General features: G+C 37.5%; 1 protein-coding gene across 1 annotated transcript in view; it reads right to left on the reverse strand.

The window, feature by feature from the left end:
• Positions 1-20,116, reverse strand: part of Apool (apolipoprotein O like) — a 60,852-nt gene that overhangs the window by 21,270 nt on the left and 19,466 nt on the right. The window contains exons 2-5 of the mRNA XM_005366712.2: positions 10,949-11,053; positions 5,184-5,303; positions 2,144-2,198; positions 577-675 (exon numbers count right to left, since the gene is read on the reverse strand). Coding sequence (XP_005366769.1) covers positions 577-675; positions 2,144-2,198; positions 5,184-5,303; positions 10,949-11,053 — 379 coding nt within the window. The remainder of the gene's footprint in view (positions 1-576; positions 676-2,143; positions 2,199-5,183; positions 5,304-10,948; positions 11,054-20,116) is intronic.

Consider the following 20,116-nt stretch of genomic DNA (forward strand, 5'->3'; position numbering starts at 1 on the left):
AGGCTGGTCTCGAACTCACAGAGATCCACCTGCCTCTGCCTCCCGAGTGCTGGGATTAAAGGCATGCGCCATCATCGCCTGGCCTCAGCCTGCTTTCTTATAGAACCCAAGACCACCAGCCTAAGAGTGGCACCACCAGTGCACCAGGGGCTGGGCCCTCCCTCATCAATCAGTAATTAAGAAAATGTCTTATGGCTGGATGTTATGGAGGCATTTTCTCAGTTAAGGTTACCTCCTTGCAGATAACTCTAGCTTGTGTCAAGATGACACAAGACTGGGCAGCATATCTAGGGTAAGTAAATACTTGGGAATGTGATTCCTATGTTGCTTGATAAGTATATGTTTAAATTTATGAGAAATCATCAATTCTTCAGAATTCCTATGTCACTTTGCATTTTTCCCAGAAGAATAACAGAATTTCAGTTGTTCTTATACTTCACTATAGATAGTATGGTCAAGCTTATGGTATGGTAAAAATGTAAACATTTTACACTAACCTAATCTGATATTATCCATAAATGTCATGAAGGTAAAAATCAGAACTAACGTAACAGAAAATATATAGTATAAACATACCTTTCCTTGCTGTGACCAAACCCGCCAGTCCCGAAGCTGTAATCACTCCCAGTTTAGGAAAAAAATCTTGAGGAGGATTCTTCAGATAGACATATGCATCTGAGGAGACCAGTTGAGAATGAGTAAGAGTGACTGACTGCAATTGGACATTCTATATAAGTGTAGTACAGAGCAGCTGGAGACTAGCATGTTACAGGAAGACAATATAACGTTAGTGAGCAGTTTAAATACTCTTCAGATAAGGTACACAAGAAATTGAAATGGACAGAAACAAATCACTTAGTATAATACTAAACTATAAAATCAAATTTACCTTCCATAGGTCATTTAATACTTGCCTTCTTTGTCACATAGGTTATTCAATAAACTATAATGCTAGATGGTATAGCTTAAATAAAATAAATTCCTTACTGTGTATGTTTTACATACCTACAATTAACAGGCTTCTACTGTTACCTGTTTAAACACTGGTAGGATCCATCAAGAATTAACGATATCTTCTAAAGGAATTTTGCAATTAGACACTTCTTATCACTATCTCCCAATAACCTCACATTAGCCATTGGTTAAAGATCATGATGAGAAGTAAAAATAGACAAAAACATATAAAGCATAATCAAAAGTACCTATGCCTCAGTGTTTTAAACATAAAAATTGTTTCCAGATCTAAAAATATATTCTTCTATCATAGTTATTTGATGACAATCACATATATAACTGTGCTCCTCAAGATTAATGAAGGATAGCTGGGTATATTGGTGCATATATTAATCCAGCACTTGAGATGATAAGACAGGAAGATAATGAGTTCCAGGTTAACCTAGGCTACACAGTAAGATGCCGTCCCAAAAATATTGATAGTTAATCCTTAGTGTATATTAAGTACTCCTATTGCAAATAAAGTTCATTAAGTTTATTGTAGGTACCTAAAATTTTAGCTGATATTTCTTTCTGCTTTCTATACATGTTTAATTTTGCCAACACCTCTAAGCAAGGAATATCAGGAAGTTATGTCTGCTGCCAAATACCATTAAGGAGCTAAAACATCAAATATAATTACTTTCCAATATTAGGTGAAACATATCAAGATGAGTGATAGCTATGTCATTTCCCATCAATTGATAAAAAAAGCATGATGAATTTAACAGATAATAACACTCATTTAAATGAATTAGCAAAGAGGGGATAAATCTTTACCGTATGCTTTATAAATATACAATGTGGACTTTCAGTTAAAAGTGACCTGAGTTTAAACCTGGGTATTGTCTCTGAATAACCTTGGGAAACTAATTAAACTTTCTAACCCTCCATTTCTAATCTGTAAGAAAAAAGCTCTGTAGCTAGAACAGCAACACTCAGCAACCTAACAAGGCCTACCATGTAATAAATTTCAAAATAAATAGCACATACTATTTATTTGTTATTATTACAAATAAACCCAGAATCTATCTTCTACATCAGTATAATCATCACAATGGGTAATATACTACGTTTATATTCTTAAATTTTACACAATATAACTTAAAACAATAATATGTTTCTATTTATAGAGGGTTTACTCACCTACCTTTACCAAATTGTACTGTATCCACTATCCCAGTCTTCATAAAGATATAAACACCCTAAGCAAAAACAGGAACAAAAGAGGATGTGAATTTTTGAAGTGGTTGATTGACACAATAGCTCACAGTTTTGAGATTACATTTAGCTGTTGATTTAGTACTACACTCAAATCTACAGTCAGATCTTCGGTTTGCCCACTGTGAGTACACCCGCTTACTATATGATCCTCTCATCTCTTACTCTCATTTTACTTACCATAGTAATTCTGGTGTCTTGTTTTTCTCATAGAAGTGGGTAAAGTAATACCTTTAAAATAATCAGTGATATCACAGAACAGATACCGAAAACTTTATAATGGCCTGAATAAAATGAATGAATCTTATATAAATCGCAAAGGGAGGTCTATCTCAGCAAACACACAACCATCTGACTAGTAAGGATGCAATAGCAACAGTATAGTGATTTGCAGAGAAAAAACAAAAACAGGAAAGGCCTAATGAAAAGCACTTTATCTCTTACTTTCATTTGAGTGTGCAATTAGAATGAGAAAAAAACAAATGAGGCATTTATTTTTAAATAGGAATACAAATTCTCCATAAATCAAGATTATATTAACCCACCTAAGGAATTAACACCCTAAAGCAATGGGTTTTTTTTTTGCGGGGGGGGGGTGTTTGTTTATCTGTTTCTAACTTACTTAAATGCCAAGATACTGTTACATTCATTGAATAGTTGGTGTTGTCTCACTTACATTAGGGGAAATATGAGTGATTTACCCAGAATCTTGATATATTACAAGCTAGATTGTATTGCACAAACAAGAAAACCAATCTAAACATATAACCTCCTTATGTATGAAACCATGAGATGGAAACAAGAATAACAGATATTTTCAGTACAGAAAAACAGAAACAATTGTATTAGATGGGAATGAGATGTCTTGGTCTACTAATTTTGTCTCATTTTAAGGGGGAACAGAGATGTTCACCATGGCTTAAGACTATACAAACTAGCATAAAACATAAAGTGCCACTGAGACATTTCTCTTGGAGGGCTGTCTAAGAAAACATCGGCTGCAGCATTAAAATACTTACTGATCTGATTTTGTACCATTTAACCATCAAGGAAGAAAACTGGTCTTTGGGGAAATTTTCCTTAGCTGTGTTTAGGAATTCATTTTCCCCACTTGGGGGCACTGTTACCTTAGTCAATAGACTAAGCGAAGACTAGGAGCATGCTCTGAATTTGCACTACATGATGCTACTTCTGACAAAGAAATAATTTAAATCGGACTTTTTTTGAGGAATAGATTGCGTATTTAGGAGAAAATTAGAGAGGAAAAGTTGTTTACATTGAAGATGAAATGCATTTGAAAGTGCCCTTCATCAACCTATTTGCTTCAGCATATTAACAGAATAAAATGTTCTTTCAGTCTTAAATTGGGTGATAGTTACAATAGCAATTTAAAGATCTCTCAGGAACAATTACCTCACTGAAGACACATCTGAGTACACTATAGAAAATTAGGTCTCAAGAGACCTAAGTCTGAATCATCTTGTTCTTGGCATATAGCCTGAGGGGCATGACTCAGACCACAATTAGTTAAGATATTTCCCACAGAGATCACATTATTAAGGGTGACTAGCACAACCAGTACCCTGGAATTGTATGATAAGCACAAACTGTCAAAAATAAACCCATATCACATTTGAAATCTCATACAGATTGATGAGAGTTCATCTAAGGATGCTATTTTTTATAGGTTCATTGAATTTTCTTGATGATCATAGGTGTGTGTATGTGATGTGTATATGTATATACGTATGTATGTGTGTACGTATGTGTATTTGTGTATATATGCACACAGTGTGTATAAATTCAGGCAGAGGACAACTTTGTGAAGTTGTTTCTCTCTTTTCTCCTTTCATTGGTTCTGGGGATCAAAGTCAGGTCACCAGGCTCACAGTGCAATTGTCATTGTCGTTACCCACTGAGCCATCTCGTCAGCCTCAAATTTTCTTTTAAAAGGAATATATTAGAATTATACATGACAAGGAATCTACATCTAGAAATCTTAACAACATGGCAGCCTAAACATGGCCTTAGCAATGATACTATCAGTTGACATTTCAATTAGGATATAGAAAATGTCACAAGATCCCAGTCATAGATTAAGAGCCATAAGAAATTAATTAATGGCCTTTAAGAGAATGGGAATAAGTGCTCTCTGGAAACAAGCCCCCTGATAGGCTATCCAATGCCAAGTGGTCAGTCCTAAATATATATACATATGAACAACACTAAACAGACTCAGCAGTGCATGTGTGCACGTGTGTGCTCATGTGTGTGCACATGTGTATGTACATCAATAATAAAGGGGTCATGAAGTTGAGAGGGAGTGGTGGGAAGGCAGGAGGGGTTGAAGGAAGGAGAGGTTGGAGTAGAAATGATGTAAAAACAATACTCATATACTGATGTAAATATGGTGTTTATGCATGAAATTACCAAAAAAATGATATAATAAATGCTAAAATCACACATGGGTTGACAATCAGGCTACATTTGCTGGTGAAGTAAAAACTGTGATTATTATTCTAGAATTAGAAAAACACTAGTATGACCATTACTAAGATCTTCACAGTAAAGATGTTGACAACACACAACTAAATGTATATGATGATGATAATAAAACATCAGTGTGCTATCAGCTTCCATCTCAGTCAACAATTTCAGCTGAGTCTAGTCTTCCAGGCGCACTTGTCAGGGTGTTAAAGATATAAATTAAGCTATTCTGGCTTCTTTAGCTCAGCCCATTTGCCCGATGAATGACACTGAGTGGCCTCAGGCAATACCACATGAATAGAAGAATCAGCTGTCTGAACTGTCATCATATCCCGAATTCTCAAAATAATGGGCCATTATACAATGCTTGATATTTTAAGCCACTAAGTTTCAAAGTGGTTTTTCTCTTTTAAAAATACATCTATGAATACTTGAAACAATTAATTAAAAACATTGCTATTTAACTATCAAAATAGACTTACCTTGCACCAGCCAACATAACGAACAGCTGTAGTACGGATTGATGCAAAGCCCATTTGTAAATAACCAGGCTGTTCTTCAACATATTTAGAATGGAGAGGTGGTGCAGTATATATGGGGAGCTGAGGATAGAATAAAGTTCATGTCAAAAACAAATAGCTGGGATGCCTTTTCCAGCATTGTGTCAAAACAGGAATCATCATTGGCCTTCCATCTAAAAAAAAGCTAAAACTGTCTATAGAATCTACAGATATGATATGATAAACTGACCATAACAACTATTTATAAAGGCAAAATCAAGTGATGTCACATATAGTATGATCCAGTGGGTTGTTTTGTTGTATTTTTTTTATATGACAGGGCCTCCCTATGTAGTCCAAGGTACTAAGCTTCACTATATAGCTCAAGGTTCCTAGATAGCCTCAAACTCATGACTTTCTCTCTTCTGCTTCCTGAGTCCTGGGATTACAGATGGGGATCACCATACCCAAAAGACACATTACTTTCAATTTTTGCATTTTTAATTGGATTTTATTTAATTATGTGTACATATGTGTGCTCATGATTATGAACACATATGCTATAATGTGCACATGGAGGTATATGGGAACTGGTTTTCTCAGGTCACTATGAGGATTCCAGGAATTGAATTTACGTCATTAAGCTTGGTGGCAAGAACCTTATCTTAGTTAGCATTTCTACTGCTGTGATGAAAACAACAAGACCAAAAGCAAGTAGGGGAGGAAAGGGTATATTTGGCTTACACTTCCACACTATATAGTCCATCATAGAGGAAGTCAGGGCAGGAATTCAAACAGGCAGGAACCTGGCAAAAGGAGCCGATGCATAGGCTATGGAGGAGTGCTGCTTACTGGCTTGCTCCCCCTGGCTTTCTCAGCCTGCTTTCTTACAGAACCCAGGATCACCAGCATGGTGATAGTACCATGCACCATGGGCTATGCCCTCCGCCCTCAAACACTAATTGAGAAAATGCCTTACAGCTGGATCTTATAAAAGCATTTTCTCAGTTGAAGTTCGCTCCTTTAAGACAACTCCAGCTTGTGTCAAGTTGACATAGGACTAGTCAGCACAGGTCTTTACCTGCTAAGTCATCGCACCAGCCCTTAATCCTAGCAAAATTTTAACTGGAAAAATCTGGAAACAATCCAAGTAGTCAAAGGGGAATGTACACAGTTAAATTAGATCATATCCACACAATGGACTATTGTAAATTAGGGCAAAATTTAAAAACTATAATCACTATAACCACAATGCTGGGCATCATGGTGTATGCCTTCAATCCCACTACTCAGGTGGCAGAAGCAGGCATATCTCCACAGGTCTCAGGCAAAACTAAACAATGCTGCTAGTTCCAAGCCAGTTGGAACTACATAGTGAGATCCTGTTGCAATTAAAATAAATAAAAATCAGTTACAACCACATATAAAGATAAGGATGAACTTCAAGAAAGTACTATTAAACCAAAAAGCTAAGATATAGAAAATTACATGCAAGCATGTCCCATAAATATATAATTCAAATGCATATAAACGCCCAAATTGCTCAGCAAAACAGATAGGTTACCATAAAGTGTTTTAGTTTTGTTTGTTTGTTTGTTTTTAAGGAACTAATGGAACTGGAGAAAAGGCTCAGCAGTTAAAAACAGTGGCTGCTCTTCCAGAGGACCTGAGTTCAACTCTCAACACCCATATGGCAGCTCACAATCACCTTTAACTCCCGTTCCAGGGAGGATCTGACACCCTCTCTGGCCTCTGTGGGCACAAAGCACACATGTGGTACACAGACAAGCACACAGGCAAAGCACCCATATTTACATTAAATAAAATTCAAGAGAAAAAATAAAATAAATAAAAAGGGAACAATACAAACTCAGTGGAATCATGGTTATAAGTCAATCTAAAGGGAGGGGAATACAGGAGATTTTGCCTTTTCCTCTAAACTGAGTAGCAGCCACATTGTTATCCACTATGGTTTTATATTACTGTTATTTATACCTTTCAAATGTCAAACACAGTCTAACCAATATTTAATAAAAAACAAATGCAAATATAAAAATTATGAAAATAAACAAGAACTGATTTACTTAAAGAAATGATCTCATCCTTAGGGTGTAGCACTTTTACATGGATACTCAGGTTTCCAGAATAACAGAAAAGGAACTAGATGACTAATGGCTTTCAATCTGATCTACTAGGAACAAACATGAGAATAAAATGATAAGAAAGTAGATGTAAAAGATACCTCTGTGATATGGTACATATGCTAACTCCCATTTGCCTTGCACATTATTCTTGTTTTATAATTAATTAGGTCTTTGCTACCTATACTAGGATTAAAGATCTTTTCTTTTCCCTTTCAAACTAGGGCTTGAATTTAAATTTATCACATACCTATGTGTATTTATGAGTGCCATAAATATATAATTTATATTAAAGATTATATAGATTAGTTACATATAGGTACAAATATAGATATCAGGTATATTATAGAGTGCCATCCCCACCCAGAAAAGAAATATAGATGTGGTAATGTTAATTTCTATGTTTGTCCATCATAAAGTTTTGGGATTTTGTTTTTTAAGGATAGAGCTGGAGAAATGGCTCAACAGCTGTTCTTCCAGAGAACCTGAGTTCAATTCCCAGCATCCACGTGGCAGCTCACAACTGCCTCTAACTCCCGTTCTAGGGAGAATCCCTGGCCCTCAAATGACAATAACGTAAGTTAAATTCATGACACTGAGGGATTTAGAATAGAAATTTCTAGGGATATTCATGGCTTTATCATTTGTTCTAGTGTTCTACAAATTTCTTGGTTAAAAGATGTTTATCTCATAGCCCTGTAAAGTTTTCTATTGAAAAAAGATTTAATTATGTTTACTAAATGGCACTCAATAAAGCAAGAACACATTGATCCTTTTTTAAAAGATGTTTAACAAGAAAATTTGAACCAAAAGTTTTTTTGTTTAGCTAGAAACCTAACAAAAATTTTAAAAGACCAGAACACCTCATTCAGTGTATTCGGATTTGGTTTTAGATTTAAACAGAGGTACTGTTCACATTACACGATAAAGGTGCACTGCCATTCTGTGCACACATCACATTTTCATCCTTTTGACATTTTACATTCATAAAATTAGATCCTGACTTTTAAAAATATTTCCTAAGATATAGCTAGCAACCAGCCTTGTTTAATAAATAAACGAATTATTTTCAATTAAAATGTACTTGGAAATTCTGTATGTTCTATAACAGCAAAACACACTAGTTTCGATGTTCAAAAATATGAGTCCTTTCAGAGAAGGTGGCTGACTAGAAACTGCTGCCCTGTGACCTGGTGAAGGAGAAGAGTCAAAATAAGAAAAGGGAGATTAAAATTCTAAAGAAATAAAGAAAGTAAGAGCATCAGAAATTCTCAAAGTGACTTGCTATTTAGTTTTCTCGCAACTTAACACACGCCAGAGTCATCTGAGAAGGGAGAACCTCAGTTGAGAATATGCCTTCGTTAGAATGGATTGCAGGCAAGTCTGTGGGCATTATCCTGAGTAATGATTGATGTAGAAGGATCCAGTCCACTGTGGGTGGTGCCACCTCTGGGCAGGTGGTCCTATGTGGTCTAAGAAAGCAAGCTGAGCAAGCCATGAGGAGCATGACGGTATCGTTCTTCCATGTCCTCTACTTCAGTTCCTGCCTTGGGTTTCTGCTCTGACTTTCCTTCATGATAAGCTGTAAGTTGTAAAGATAAACTAAACCCTTTCCTTCTCAAGTTGCTTTTGTTCGTTGTGTTTATCATAGCCATAGAGAAAGCAAAATAAAACAGGCAATGGGAAGGTACCTGAAAAGCAAGGAGAAAAAAGACTCATGTTAGAGAAGCCAAGCTGTACAGAGCTCCATCTGCATGGCTCACTGTTGGAGGATGGGAAGCAAAGGATGCCTTCAAAAAGTAAGCCAGGCAATCCTGGTGAAAGAGACAGAATGCCCTACTTGTAGGATAACCCCCAAACCATAACAAGCCTCAGCACCAGCTCTAGGTTTTGACGAGAGAGTAATTCCTTCAGTGGACAAGGCAGCAGGAGAGATTCCCACAAGTCACTCTAAGGGCAGGAGTTAGGCACTCTAGTGATAAAGAATTCATTATTTAAAACTGAGCTACCTGGAGGCCTGAGAAAAGGGGGCAACGATAAGTCAGGGAGCTTAAATTTCATCTGCCCCCGCCCTAGGATAAGAGAGGGCCCTGGGAAACACTGATACAGAGGAAGTGGTAGGACCAGACACCTACAGGCAGAAGAGTGAAGGTGGCATAAGGCTCATGGGACCATAGCTCCTCAACTGAGAATAACACTGGCGTTTGATAGCTCTGGGCCTATGCTCGCTATGTGAATCCATCTCCAGAACCACCACCTATCAACCCTGCTCTGCTATAGACGTCTATCAAGAACTGTGAAGCTCTGGTGATTTACATGATGCCCTCATCTGCATCCATCCAGCAGAGTAATTAATACTCAGAAGATCTTTAAAGTACAAAAGCAAATAGCAGTAATATGGTTGCTTCTCATAACCCCAACCTAATTGGAAGACACCACATAACTAGAAGATGAGCCACCACAGAGGGTACGAGCTGAGTAGTACGGGGCAGGTAAAAACCTGTCCAGCATACAGACTGCAAAGGGAAATGCGGACAGCAGAGCCCCTGTAATACAAGTGAAGGCATATATGGCAGACATCAGACTCTTTTCTAATAAAGGCTCAAAGCCAGCAGAAGTCACGGACAAGACAAGAGTGCTCAAACTCAAGTGCCTCCCCCCATCATGAATATAACCAGGAGTATCCAATTGGAAGGAGCCTAAAACAAGCTGTTCCAACATTTATATGTTATTTTCCCATGTGCTTCCCATTTTCTAAGACCCCATTCATTTTTCAGTCTTCTCTCATATATTACATCCAGACAAATTTCTCCTCCCTCCCCTCCCCCAGCTACCCCCCCACCTCCCTTCTCCTCCAGATATACTCCATCTCTCCTCAGAAAAAGACGAACATTCCAAGGACATCACTCAAACACACCATAACATGCTACAATAAGACCAGGCACCAGGCTCATACCATCACATCTAGGATCTACGAGACAACCCAGTAGGGGGAAAAGGGTCACACCAGCAGACAAAAGAGTCAGAGACAGCCTATGCTCCCACTGTTAGGAATCCCACAAGAGCACCAAGCTACTTACTCGTAACATATATGCAGTAGCCCTAGGATCTCAGATCTCTGCAACCCCCATGAGTCTGAGTCAACTGATTCTGTGGACCATGTTCTCATGGTGTCCCTGACCCCTCTGCTTTCTCCTATCTGATCCTTCCTCCACAGGACATCTTGAGCTCTACCTATGCTTGGGCTGTGGAACTCTGAATTTGTCCCTATCAGTTGCTGGATAAAGTCTCTCTGGTCTCTGTGATGACAATTTTGTTAGGATCTGGTACCAGAACACTGTTCAGGCAAGACAAACTGTAGGTAGAAAGTTTTGTGGCTGAAGACCCCATTCTTAATGGCTTGCTACTAAGAAAAATATCACCATTTTTGAAGTTACAATTTTGTGTTTCTACTAAATATATTATATATTTTAGATATCTCATAGCGATTTCTTTATACTTATAAAATATATAATATCTATTATGATAGATGTTGCAAAACACCTACATAGTGTTTCTATTATCCCTATATCATTCAAAATTCACAAACTTTGGTAGGTCAATTACCTGTTCTGGTCTTACTAGCTGCTTTTTGGGTTCCTCTTCTTTGGCCAGATGTACATTTACAGATGCATATATCAGACCTGCGGGCATGGTTGTCAACTTTCCCATCTGAAAAAGACATATCAAAAAGACCACTGTAAGTAAAAAGATCCTCTGTTTCTAAGTCCTGATAAGTATTGGGGGAATCTTGGGAGATATATTAAATATTCAACTATTTCAAATTACTTTATACATTTACATAAACCCCTTGTGCTGCCCTAACTCTTGTAGAGTGCAAAAATCTTACTGTCTTCTACCAAGTCTAATTTTAAATGAACATACATTTCTAGAAGTGGTAACATCACTTGCCGAGCATGTGCAAAGCCCTAGAGTGTATAGTGTATTTGATACTACAGAAACCTATTGCAGCAGGTAGTGCATGCTGGTAATATTAGCACTCAAGAGGTAGAGGAGAAAAATCTGAAGTTCAACAGTGATTCTTGGCTACGTAACAAGTTTAAGGCCAGCCTGGGCAACATGAAACTGTGTCTCGCAAACCTCAACTGACTGCCTGATAAGATGGCTCAGCAGGTAAAAGCACTTACAAGTCTGAGAACCTGAGTGAAATTCCTGATACTCACATAAAAAGCCAGCTGCAACAGCACACACCTGAAATACCTGGGAAAATGGAAGGTAGAAACAGGAAGATCTCCCAGAAGCTCTTGAACCAGTTAATTTGGAGTATGTCATGCCTCAGAAAGAAAGAGAAATCCTGCCTGGAAAAGCTGAGAATTGCCATCCTCTGACCTCCAGGACCACAGCATAGCACATGGATGACTGCACTAACATACACACATATCACACAGGCACGCATGCAATCAAAAATAAAAGCGCAGGTGAGATGACTCAGCTAGTAAGGGTGCTTGCCGGCAAGCCTGACCACCAGTATTCAATTCCCCAAGGCCCAGATAAGAAAAGAGCCACTTCCACAGACGAGTTGTCCTCTGACCTCCACATGAACACAGTGACACATGTTCACGCTGGCGCATGCAAAATAAATAAATGAAATATAACTCAAAAACATGGAAGATTTGGGGCTCTTCTGTTAATATTATGCTTTCCATAATCATTCACTTTCTTGAAAATTTTATATGCCTTTAACTGTGTGTCAAGCCTATAAAACTAGGAAGGAGAACAAGAAAGGGTAAAACCAGACAGCATGGAAGAACAAAAGTGCGCAAAAGCACAACAGTGACTTAAAAGAGCAAAAGAAACTGGGAACAGGACAGAAGTGGGGGTCAGGGCAGGGTAGTAGAAAAGATGAAAGGAGAAGACAGTCTACTGAAACACATGTAGTTTGGAAATGCCATGGTATCTAATTCCCTGTATGGAAACGTAAATGCAATTTTAAAACAAAGAAATATTGGGGCTAGAAAGATGTGTCTCAATGGTTAAGAGCACATACTGCTCTTGTAGAGGATCCAAGTTCAGTTCTCGGCACCCATCTGGCAGTTCACAACTTCCTGTGACTCAGCTCCATGGTATTCAGTGCCTTAGGCCTCCTTTAACACCTGCACTGACACACAACACCCACACATTCACATAATTTAAATTGTGCTTCACTAAAATTTTTAAATAAAGAATCAAAATATCACTCACTCCAAGGAGTCTGCAAAACCAGTTTTTACTTCAAAGCATCACAGTAAATAATATATACATATAGTATAACTTTTAAAAAATAAAAAGATTATTAGTTATTTTAATATGAGAGAAAATTCACAAATAAAATTTATTTGAATTCTTTGTTTTTGGCATATCTTTTGGAAATAAAACATTTTTAGTAAGACATTAGTGTCTGGCTGCAAAGTGGCTCAGTGGATAAAGCACTTTCCATAAAATAAGAAAACTGGAGTATGGACTCCTGTCATGGACTTCAAATAGCTGAAGAGCCTGGAAGTCATCATATAATGCCAGCACTCAGGAAATAGACGCCGGACTCCTAGAGACAAGCTGCCTAAATGGATTAGCTAAAATAGTGAGTTCCAGCACTCTGGGTTCAGTAAGAGATCCCACCTCACTGAATTAAACATGGAAAGTGATCAAGGAAGATGAAGTGATATCAACCTCTGGCCTATACATACACACATACAAGCAAGTGTTCTCACATATGTGTGCACTCACATACAAATAAACATGCATACACACAACACACACACACAGGATATTTAATGCCACTACTTCTAAGTGGCAAAGAGTTATAATCCCAGCACTAGGGAAGCCAAGGCAGCAAGGCAAGCTCTAAATCAGATCTGGCTTTACAAGAACTTTCAGATCCATGTGTCTTAATAATTCTGCTGTTGTTCCTAGATACACAATGTATTTGTGATTAACCAGATCATTAATGATTACAGTACAAAAATTCAAAATTATTAGAACTGATGCCATAAAGCATGCTTACCTATGAACTTAAGGAATTTTGATACTAAAACCCTAAGATGATTATGTGAAATAGGTCAAGTCTTATAGTATTTAAAAACTATTTTTTCCCAAGATAGTAATCCCTAGATAAAAAGAAAAACACCTTTGAAGTATTATAACATATGGACAATCTTAGAGTAGTTACATTATTTCATGCAATACAGTAATATCATCTAGACTTTAAAATAAATTCACATGAATTGGTTGGTAATTAAGCTCTAATACAAAAACAAATTAACATACTTTATCCTTTTTAAGTACGAGTTAAAACAGTGAAATAGATGTTACTCCATCCATAAAAAGGAGTGGTTGATGGCACAGCACGCTGAAACAGATAAACAAGGGTTGGCAAACTACAATGTTGGGCCAATTCTGGACTGAGTTCTGAGCTAAAATAATTATTGTAAAGCATACTTTAAGGTTTCTAAATGTGACTACATACAGACTTCACATATTCCACAGAGCCAAAAGTATTATCTGACCCTTAACAGAAATACAACAAAACATTGTCAATTCCTGATTTAAAAACAAATAAAAACAAACAAAATTATTTTTAAGTACCAGAGGAATTTAAGAATACTATAAAATTATAAGGTAAGGCTGTCAATTAATCAAGTAGCATTAAAATTAGGAAGAGGTGCTCTGGATTTAACAAGAATGAAAGAACTTGAGCTAAAACTAGTTCTAACTGCAAAAGTAACAATCTGTCAAGGGCAAATTATAAATGATTTTTTAAAAACCAATGAGAATTAAAATCGGTTTCTCCCAAAGGAGAGCAGGCCTTAGGAAGTGCGCTCTGTAACATAAAGATTATAAATAGCAAAGATAAACAGCACATAACTCTCTCATCCCAGTACAACTCATCCCTTACCAGCATTTTCATAATGAAAATAATTGATTCTTGTTATTTGTGACTGCTCTGCTCTATAAAGTAGCTGGGAACGACAGTTCCTAAGGAAAACCCAGGGTTAGCTTCCCGTGATTCACTGGTTTAATTTTCATCAATATATAACCTCGTTTCACATTCATTTCTAATTTAAGATATTTTGTTTAATATATTTTATTGATTCATTAACACTGACCTCATGGCCAACAGCACTGTAACTCATGCTTGGACAAAGCTAATCAACATCCAAGGAAGTGGGTGAGGGAGCAGAAAAAGCAGAAGGATGAGGAAGAGGCAAACATTGTCACACAGACACTGTAATGAAATTCTACTCAGGTTACGAGTCTCAGTTTACTAACAGGAGAGACAATATGTAATTCAACAGTTTATGCCAATGAGTGTTAATAATATAGCTATGCACAAATGACTTCAGGACACAAATGATTATAGGAACCACCAACCTAGCCAATCCCTTCTCATCTATTTGGTAAAGTAGTAAAAAGACAGCAGATTTCAGAATCAAATTTGAATGTAAATTAAGGTTCTACTTTTTATTCACGATGTGGCTCTGAGAAAGTGAATTCATGTGTCAATGTCCATATGTCTAATGTCATCTATCACAAAGGTATTAACACAGACAAAAGGTTCAGTATATATTAGCTGTTACTACCACTATCATCATCATCGCTGTCATCCTTAGTCTCTCCTAGCCCATGGCCACGACTCTATAGTCTCATCTTAACTCCAGCCAAGTGTAATTGCCTCTGTCAAGTCAAGATAATTTTATTGTCAATCAGATCACCATCCTGCATCAAGAAAATAAATTGGCTTCCTCTTTCCTAACACACTGCTTAAAACCATTTTTTACCTTTCATGTTCTCTGTAATCTATCTCCAATCTATACAGGTAGTCTTCTTTCTCCCCAACTCTTATCCTGAGCTTTTTATTTCATCTGTCACTGGCATGACCATTTACTCCCCAAGTAGACTATTAACTCTTTAAGGTCAGAGGTAGAATATATACTTATTTTCTCTGCCAGCGATGACAGCTTTAACTAGATAGATATGGAGATTCAATAGAAAAGATGTGGGCCCCAAAAATTTGTGAATTAATTGTTTATCATTTACTTTTGATTGCTTCTCAGCCTTTCAGCTAAAATCAAGGGATCATTCAGTCCTAAAAAAAAAATTGCTCATGAAATCCACCACAACATTTTAAAATGTCAGATCTAATAGCAGCAGCAAATGCTGTGGGCAGGTTAGAATAGCTTCACTGCTGGATAAAACTGAAGCTGGCCTACATTATATAATCTGTTCTCACAGAATTACAACCACAATATTTAGCCTTTTGATCAATATAATTCAGAAAAGTGATTGTATTTTCTACTTGCTCAAAGAAAAAGAAATCATATATTAGACACCTGTAGTAACGTGCCTCAGCAGCTGCTTGGCACCCTGGAATATAGCTATGCAACAAGTACCACATGCAAACAGCTAGCTGGCCTTTCAGATTGAGATTTGCAAAATTCAATTGTGCTTGTAATATTGCAGGTATAAAATGCTTTTAAAAATTTGGCTCAGGAACTGAGTGTGTCTATTTCCAGTACCTAATGAGCTGTGACAAGTTGAGATTAGTCATCAAAATACAGGCCAGCCATTAGCAGCATAATAGAATTTTGTGCTTTCCAGTGCCCTGGGGCTAGTTCACTTGTGAATATCTAAAAGGCAAAGGTAAAAATGGTATCACTGAAGGAACACGAGGCTGTGGAACAGAAAAATTGGGTTCTAGCCTCAGTTCAGCAACTAGTTCACTATGTGACCTTTTGTGTACACTATGCTTCAGATTCCCCACTTTTGAAAGGAGGTTGAACTACAAATCATCCAGAGTTTCTTCTAATTATGACAATGTATGATGGTAAATGACAGTGATAATTTGCAAGAATATTATTTTGTAACAAATAAGCTATTGTCACCTTTTTCCTCAGAAAAGGAAAGTCACCAGAAGTAATTGCTTTATATTTAGTGATGTTGCACTGATTATATCATAAAGTTTTACTCACATCAAACATTGTGAATATGGAAACTACAGGGAGATTCTAATAATTTAGAAATAAAGGTTACTATTCGAAGAGGTGCCCTAGCAGCAGGGAGAGGAATAAGCAAAGAAGACTCAGAGAGAGGAGAATCCAAGGGAAGGAAAGGGGATGGAGTTATGAGAGGGGGAAGCAGAAAGAAGACAAGAGAGAGAGAGAGAGAGAGAGAGAGAATACAAGGGAACAGCAGGAATGTAAAGGGGATGGAGATATGAGGGAAAAGAGAATCAACTAGAACACACTATTTCCAAAGACATTATAATATTTAATACTTTGTATATTAATTTTAAAAATTAAATTAAGGGCTGGAGAGATGGCTCAGTGGTCAAGAACATTGGCTGTTCTTCCAGAGAACCAGGGTTCAATTCCCAGCACAAATATGGTAGCTTACTGCCATCTCTAACTCCAGTTGCATGTTCTCTTCTGGCCTCTGTGGGCACCATACACACAAGTGGTGTAGATAAATACACAGAAGCAAAATACCCATACACATGAAATAAAGAATGCTAATATTAAATACACATAATTAAGAACTAGTGCCCCAAATTAATTTGAACACTTCATTCTGAAGTTCTACTTTCTTCTCTCTTTTTCAATTACCCATATTTATTTTGTGTGTGTTCTGGGATGGATACCTGCCATGCACAAATGTGAAGGTCAGAGTATAACTTGAGGAAGTTTGTTCTTTCCTTCTACCATGTAAGCCCTGGGGTTCAAACTCAGATCTGCAAGTATGGAGGGCAAGTACCTTAAACAGAAAGCCATCTTACTAGACCGTCTATTTTCTCTTTTGACAGGGATAGTAGAATGGGTATGGTAAGAAAAGGTATTACTAAACATGATAGATGCAGTAGAAATAATCATCATTATTTGATCAGCAACTTAAAAGTTCTGAAAACTTCAGATATAGAAGTAGCATCTACTCACAGCACGACTATGCTCAGTCCCAGATCTGTTTTTAAGCAACTTGTCTTATTTATAAAAAGAAGTGTTTAGGGCAGATACTTAGGGCTGTCATCACAGGTGCTATTTATGCTATGATCAATTAAAATTAATTTAAAAGTTAGGTCTTCTATACCACTAAGTCACATTTCAAGGCCTCAGTAGATAGATGTGTCTCTGGTGCTAATCTACGGGGTAGCACAGACTTAGTCTCTGTTATTGAAGAAAGTTTTATTAAACAGTGTTACTTTGGAGTTGCAACATTTAATAACTTGTGATTCTTTCAAAAAGAAGAGATTAAACTATTATCATATCATTTTTAATTCTGTATCTATCATTCAGAGCATATATATGTTGCCTTGAAAGTTAGTCATGGTCACTGTGGAGAAATACAATGGTATTCTTCCAAGAAGGATAAAGGGAAATATTAAAAATGAGAAATGTTACCCTCATATGGGATGGGTTTTCCAGAAAGATGGCCTAACTCTATAATTCAGTGAATGGTGGTCGTAAAAACATGCATATATTTGATTTACATTTTTCTCAGTCTTAAACAAAACACAGACGCTATTCTTGGGACATAAACACAGAAAACAATTGCCTCCTCTTCCCCAGCACTGTCTCTGAGGAAACATGCCATCCATTATTTTTCTACCTTTGTGTCTCCTTTAGCATTCCTTCAAAATTCTGACTAAATTGTTGATCACTGCCCCAGAAAACGTCATTTTTGAAAACAGATCATCGTTTTTATTTTAACTTGGGGGTTGGGCAAGGGGGTAGTTCAGGCACCACAGTGCACACATTGTGGTCAGGGGACAAGTTTGAAGTCTGTTCTCTCCTACCTATGTGGGATCTGGGATGGAACACAGGTCAGCAGACTTGTAAGTTCTTTAACCAGATGAATTAATTCACAGACACAAGAACTGCTAGATAAAGGCTCACAATGAAGGTTCCCATAACCCTTTAATTAGATGTGGTTCTTCATGCTACTTTGAACCTCACCATTTTCATCTTACATTGAAGCAAATAAATCTAAGAGACTTTATAGCCAATTTATTTCTGGGTTTGTACCAGGTACATAAGCATAGTTTTTAATGGTAATTATCACTATTACCTTGAATTTTAAAAAATATTTTTATAAAACATGTGAATATCAATTTTGTATTTCCAGCCTAATAATGTTATGGGGACATAATCAAGTAAAATCCCAAATATCTGAAATAAGAAAGGAGAAAATCATATTCTTCAGAAATAAATATTTTCCTTTACTCACATATGACTTTATTAATACATTTGTTTAATTTAAAGAAAATCAAACAGTGCAATTTAAAGAAGATTCATTTTACTGTTCAGACACTTTGGAAAACATCTTCTCCACAAATCACACTTAACCTAAGCATTAAAAAACAATAGTAGCAAATAGAGACATGGGACACATACGTGAAAGTAAAATATTCGGAAGATATCAGCTATCTAAAACCTTTAGTGAAGTCCTAAAATCATGAGGAGTGATGCAGGAGGGACTTCTATCTATCTGTTGTTTTCATTGGTTAATTAATAAAGAAAACTGCTTGGCCTGATAGGCCAGCCCTTAGGTGGGTGGAGTAGACAGGACAGAATGCTGGGAGAAAGAAAGCAGAGTCAGGCAGACGCCATGCTTCTCCTATCCAAGACTGATGGTGGTTAGAATCTTCCCAGTAAGCCACCACTTCGTAATGCTACGCAGATTATTAGAAATGGGTTAATCAAGATGTGAGAGTTAGTCAGTAAGAGGCTAGAGCTAATGGACTAGGCAGTGTTTAAAGGAATACAATTTGTGTGTTGTTATTTTGGGTGTAAAGCTAGCCATGCGAGAACCAGGCAGATGAAAAGCAGGCCTGTCGCTCCTTTTACAACAATTGGCGCTCCAACGTAATGGACTAAATCCACTTAAAAACCTGAGAGGACTTAAAAAGGAGAGAGAGAGGGAGTTTAACACAGCCTTTTGCTGTTTGCTAGGGTGTGCTGCCGAGAAATTTTCCTCACTCAGCAACCTCAGAAGAAAAAAAGCTGCACAGTTTTAAAACATAGCTTCCTGGGCTGTGCCGCAGGTGCAAACTCCGGCTATGAAGCATTTGTGGGCCGGATGTTGGTGTGCCCACTCAGGATCAGGAAGAAAGTACTCTGAAACCAAGCCAATGGCTCACTGCTCCCCACTTGCACCTGGGCAGGTGGTGGGATCAGGTTTATTAGGCATGCACAAGCGGGAGAGCATGGTGGATTTCTGCCACCATACACATAGATGTTTCTAGGCTTTGCAGTGCTGTGCCTGGCAGATTTGTATGTAACTCAGATAAAAGCTCATTCTTAGAGTTAAAGTGCTGAGTGTGGCTCCTACCTGGAGGCTGCAGTTTTAAAATGCCGGCTTTCTGGGCTAAAGTGCTACTGTTTGCTTTCTTGATGGCAATGTGGACTTGCTGTATGCCTGCTCGAGGCTCAGGGGCACCAAATGGCTCTGAGGCACAAGCAGCTCTGCCACGCTAGTGGTGCAATGTGCAAGGCTCAGATGCATAAGTGGCTCCGCCATGTTGGACTGGGCAGGGCAAGCCCGCAGTACCTGTTTTTGACCTAGGAATGTCACAGCTTAGATTCTTAAGCACTTAGCGATTTAAAAGCGCAAAGCAAAAGCAGACATCACAATAGGACAGATTCAGACATAAAAGACCTCTAAATGGGTCAGTGTTGGATGAGTGTACATAGGCTTGGGGAGAGAAGAAAAAGAATATAGAGAATAAAGTTAATGCCTAAAAAAGGG

Source organism: Microtus ochrogaster, unplaced genomic scaffold (assembly GCF_000317375.1).
Source record: "Microtus ochrogaster isolate Prairie Vole_2 unplaced genomic scaffold, MicOch1.0 UNK13, whole genome shotgun sequence".
Taxonomy (NCBI): Eukaryota; Metazoa; Chordata; class Mammalia; order Rodentia; family Cricetidae; genus Microtus; species Microtus ochrogaster.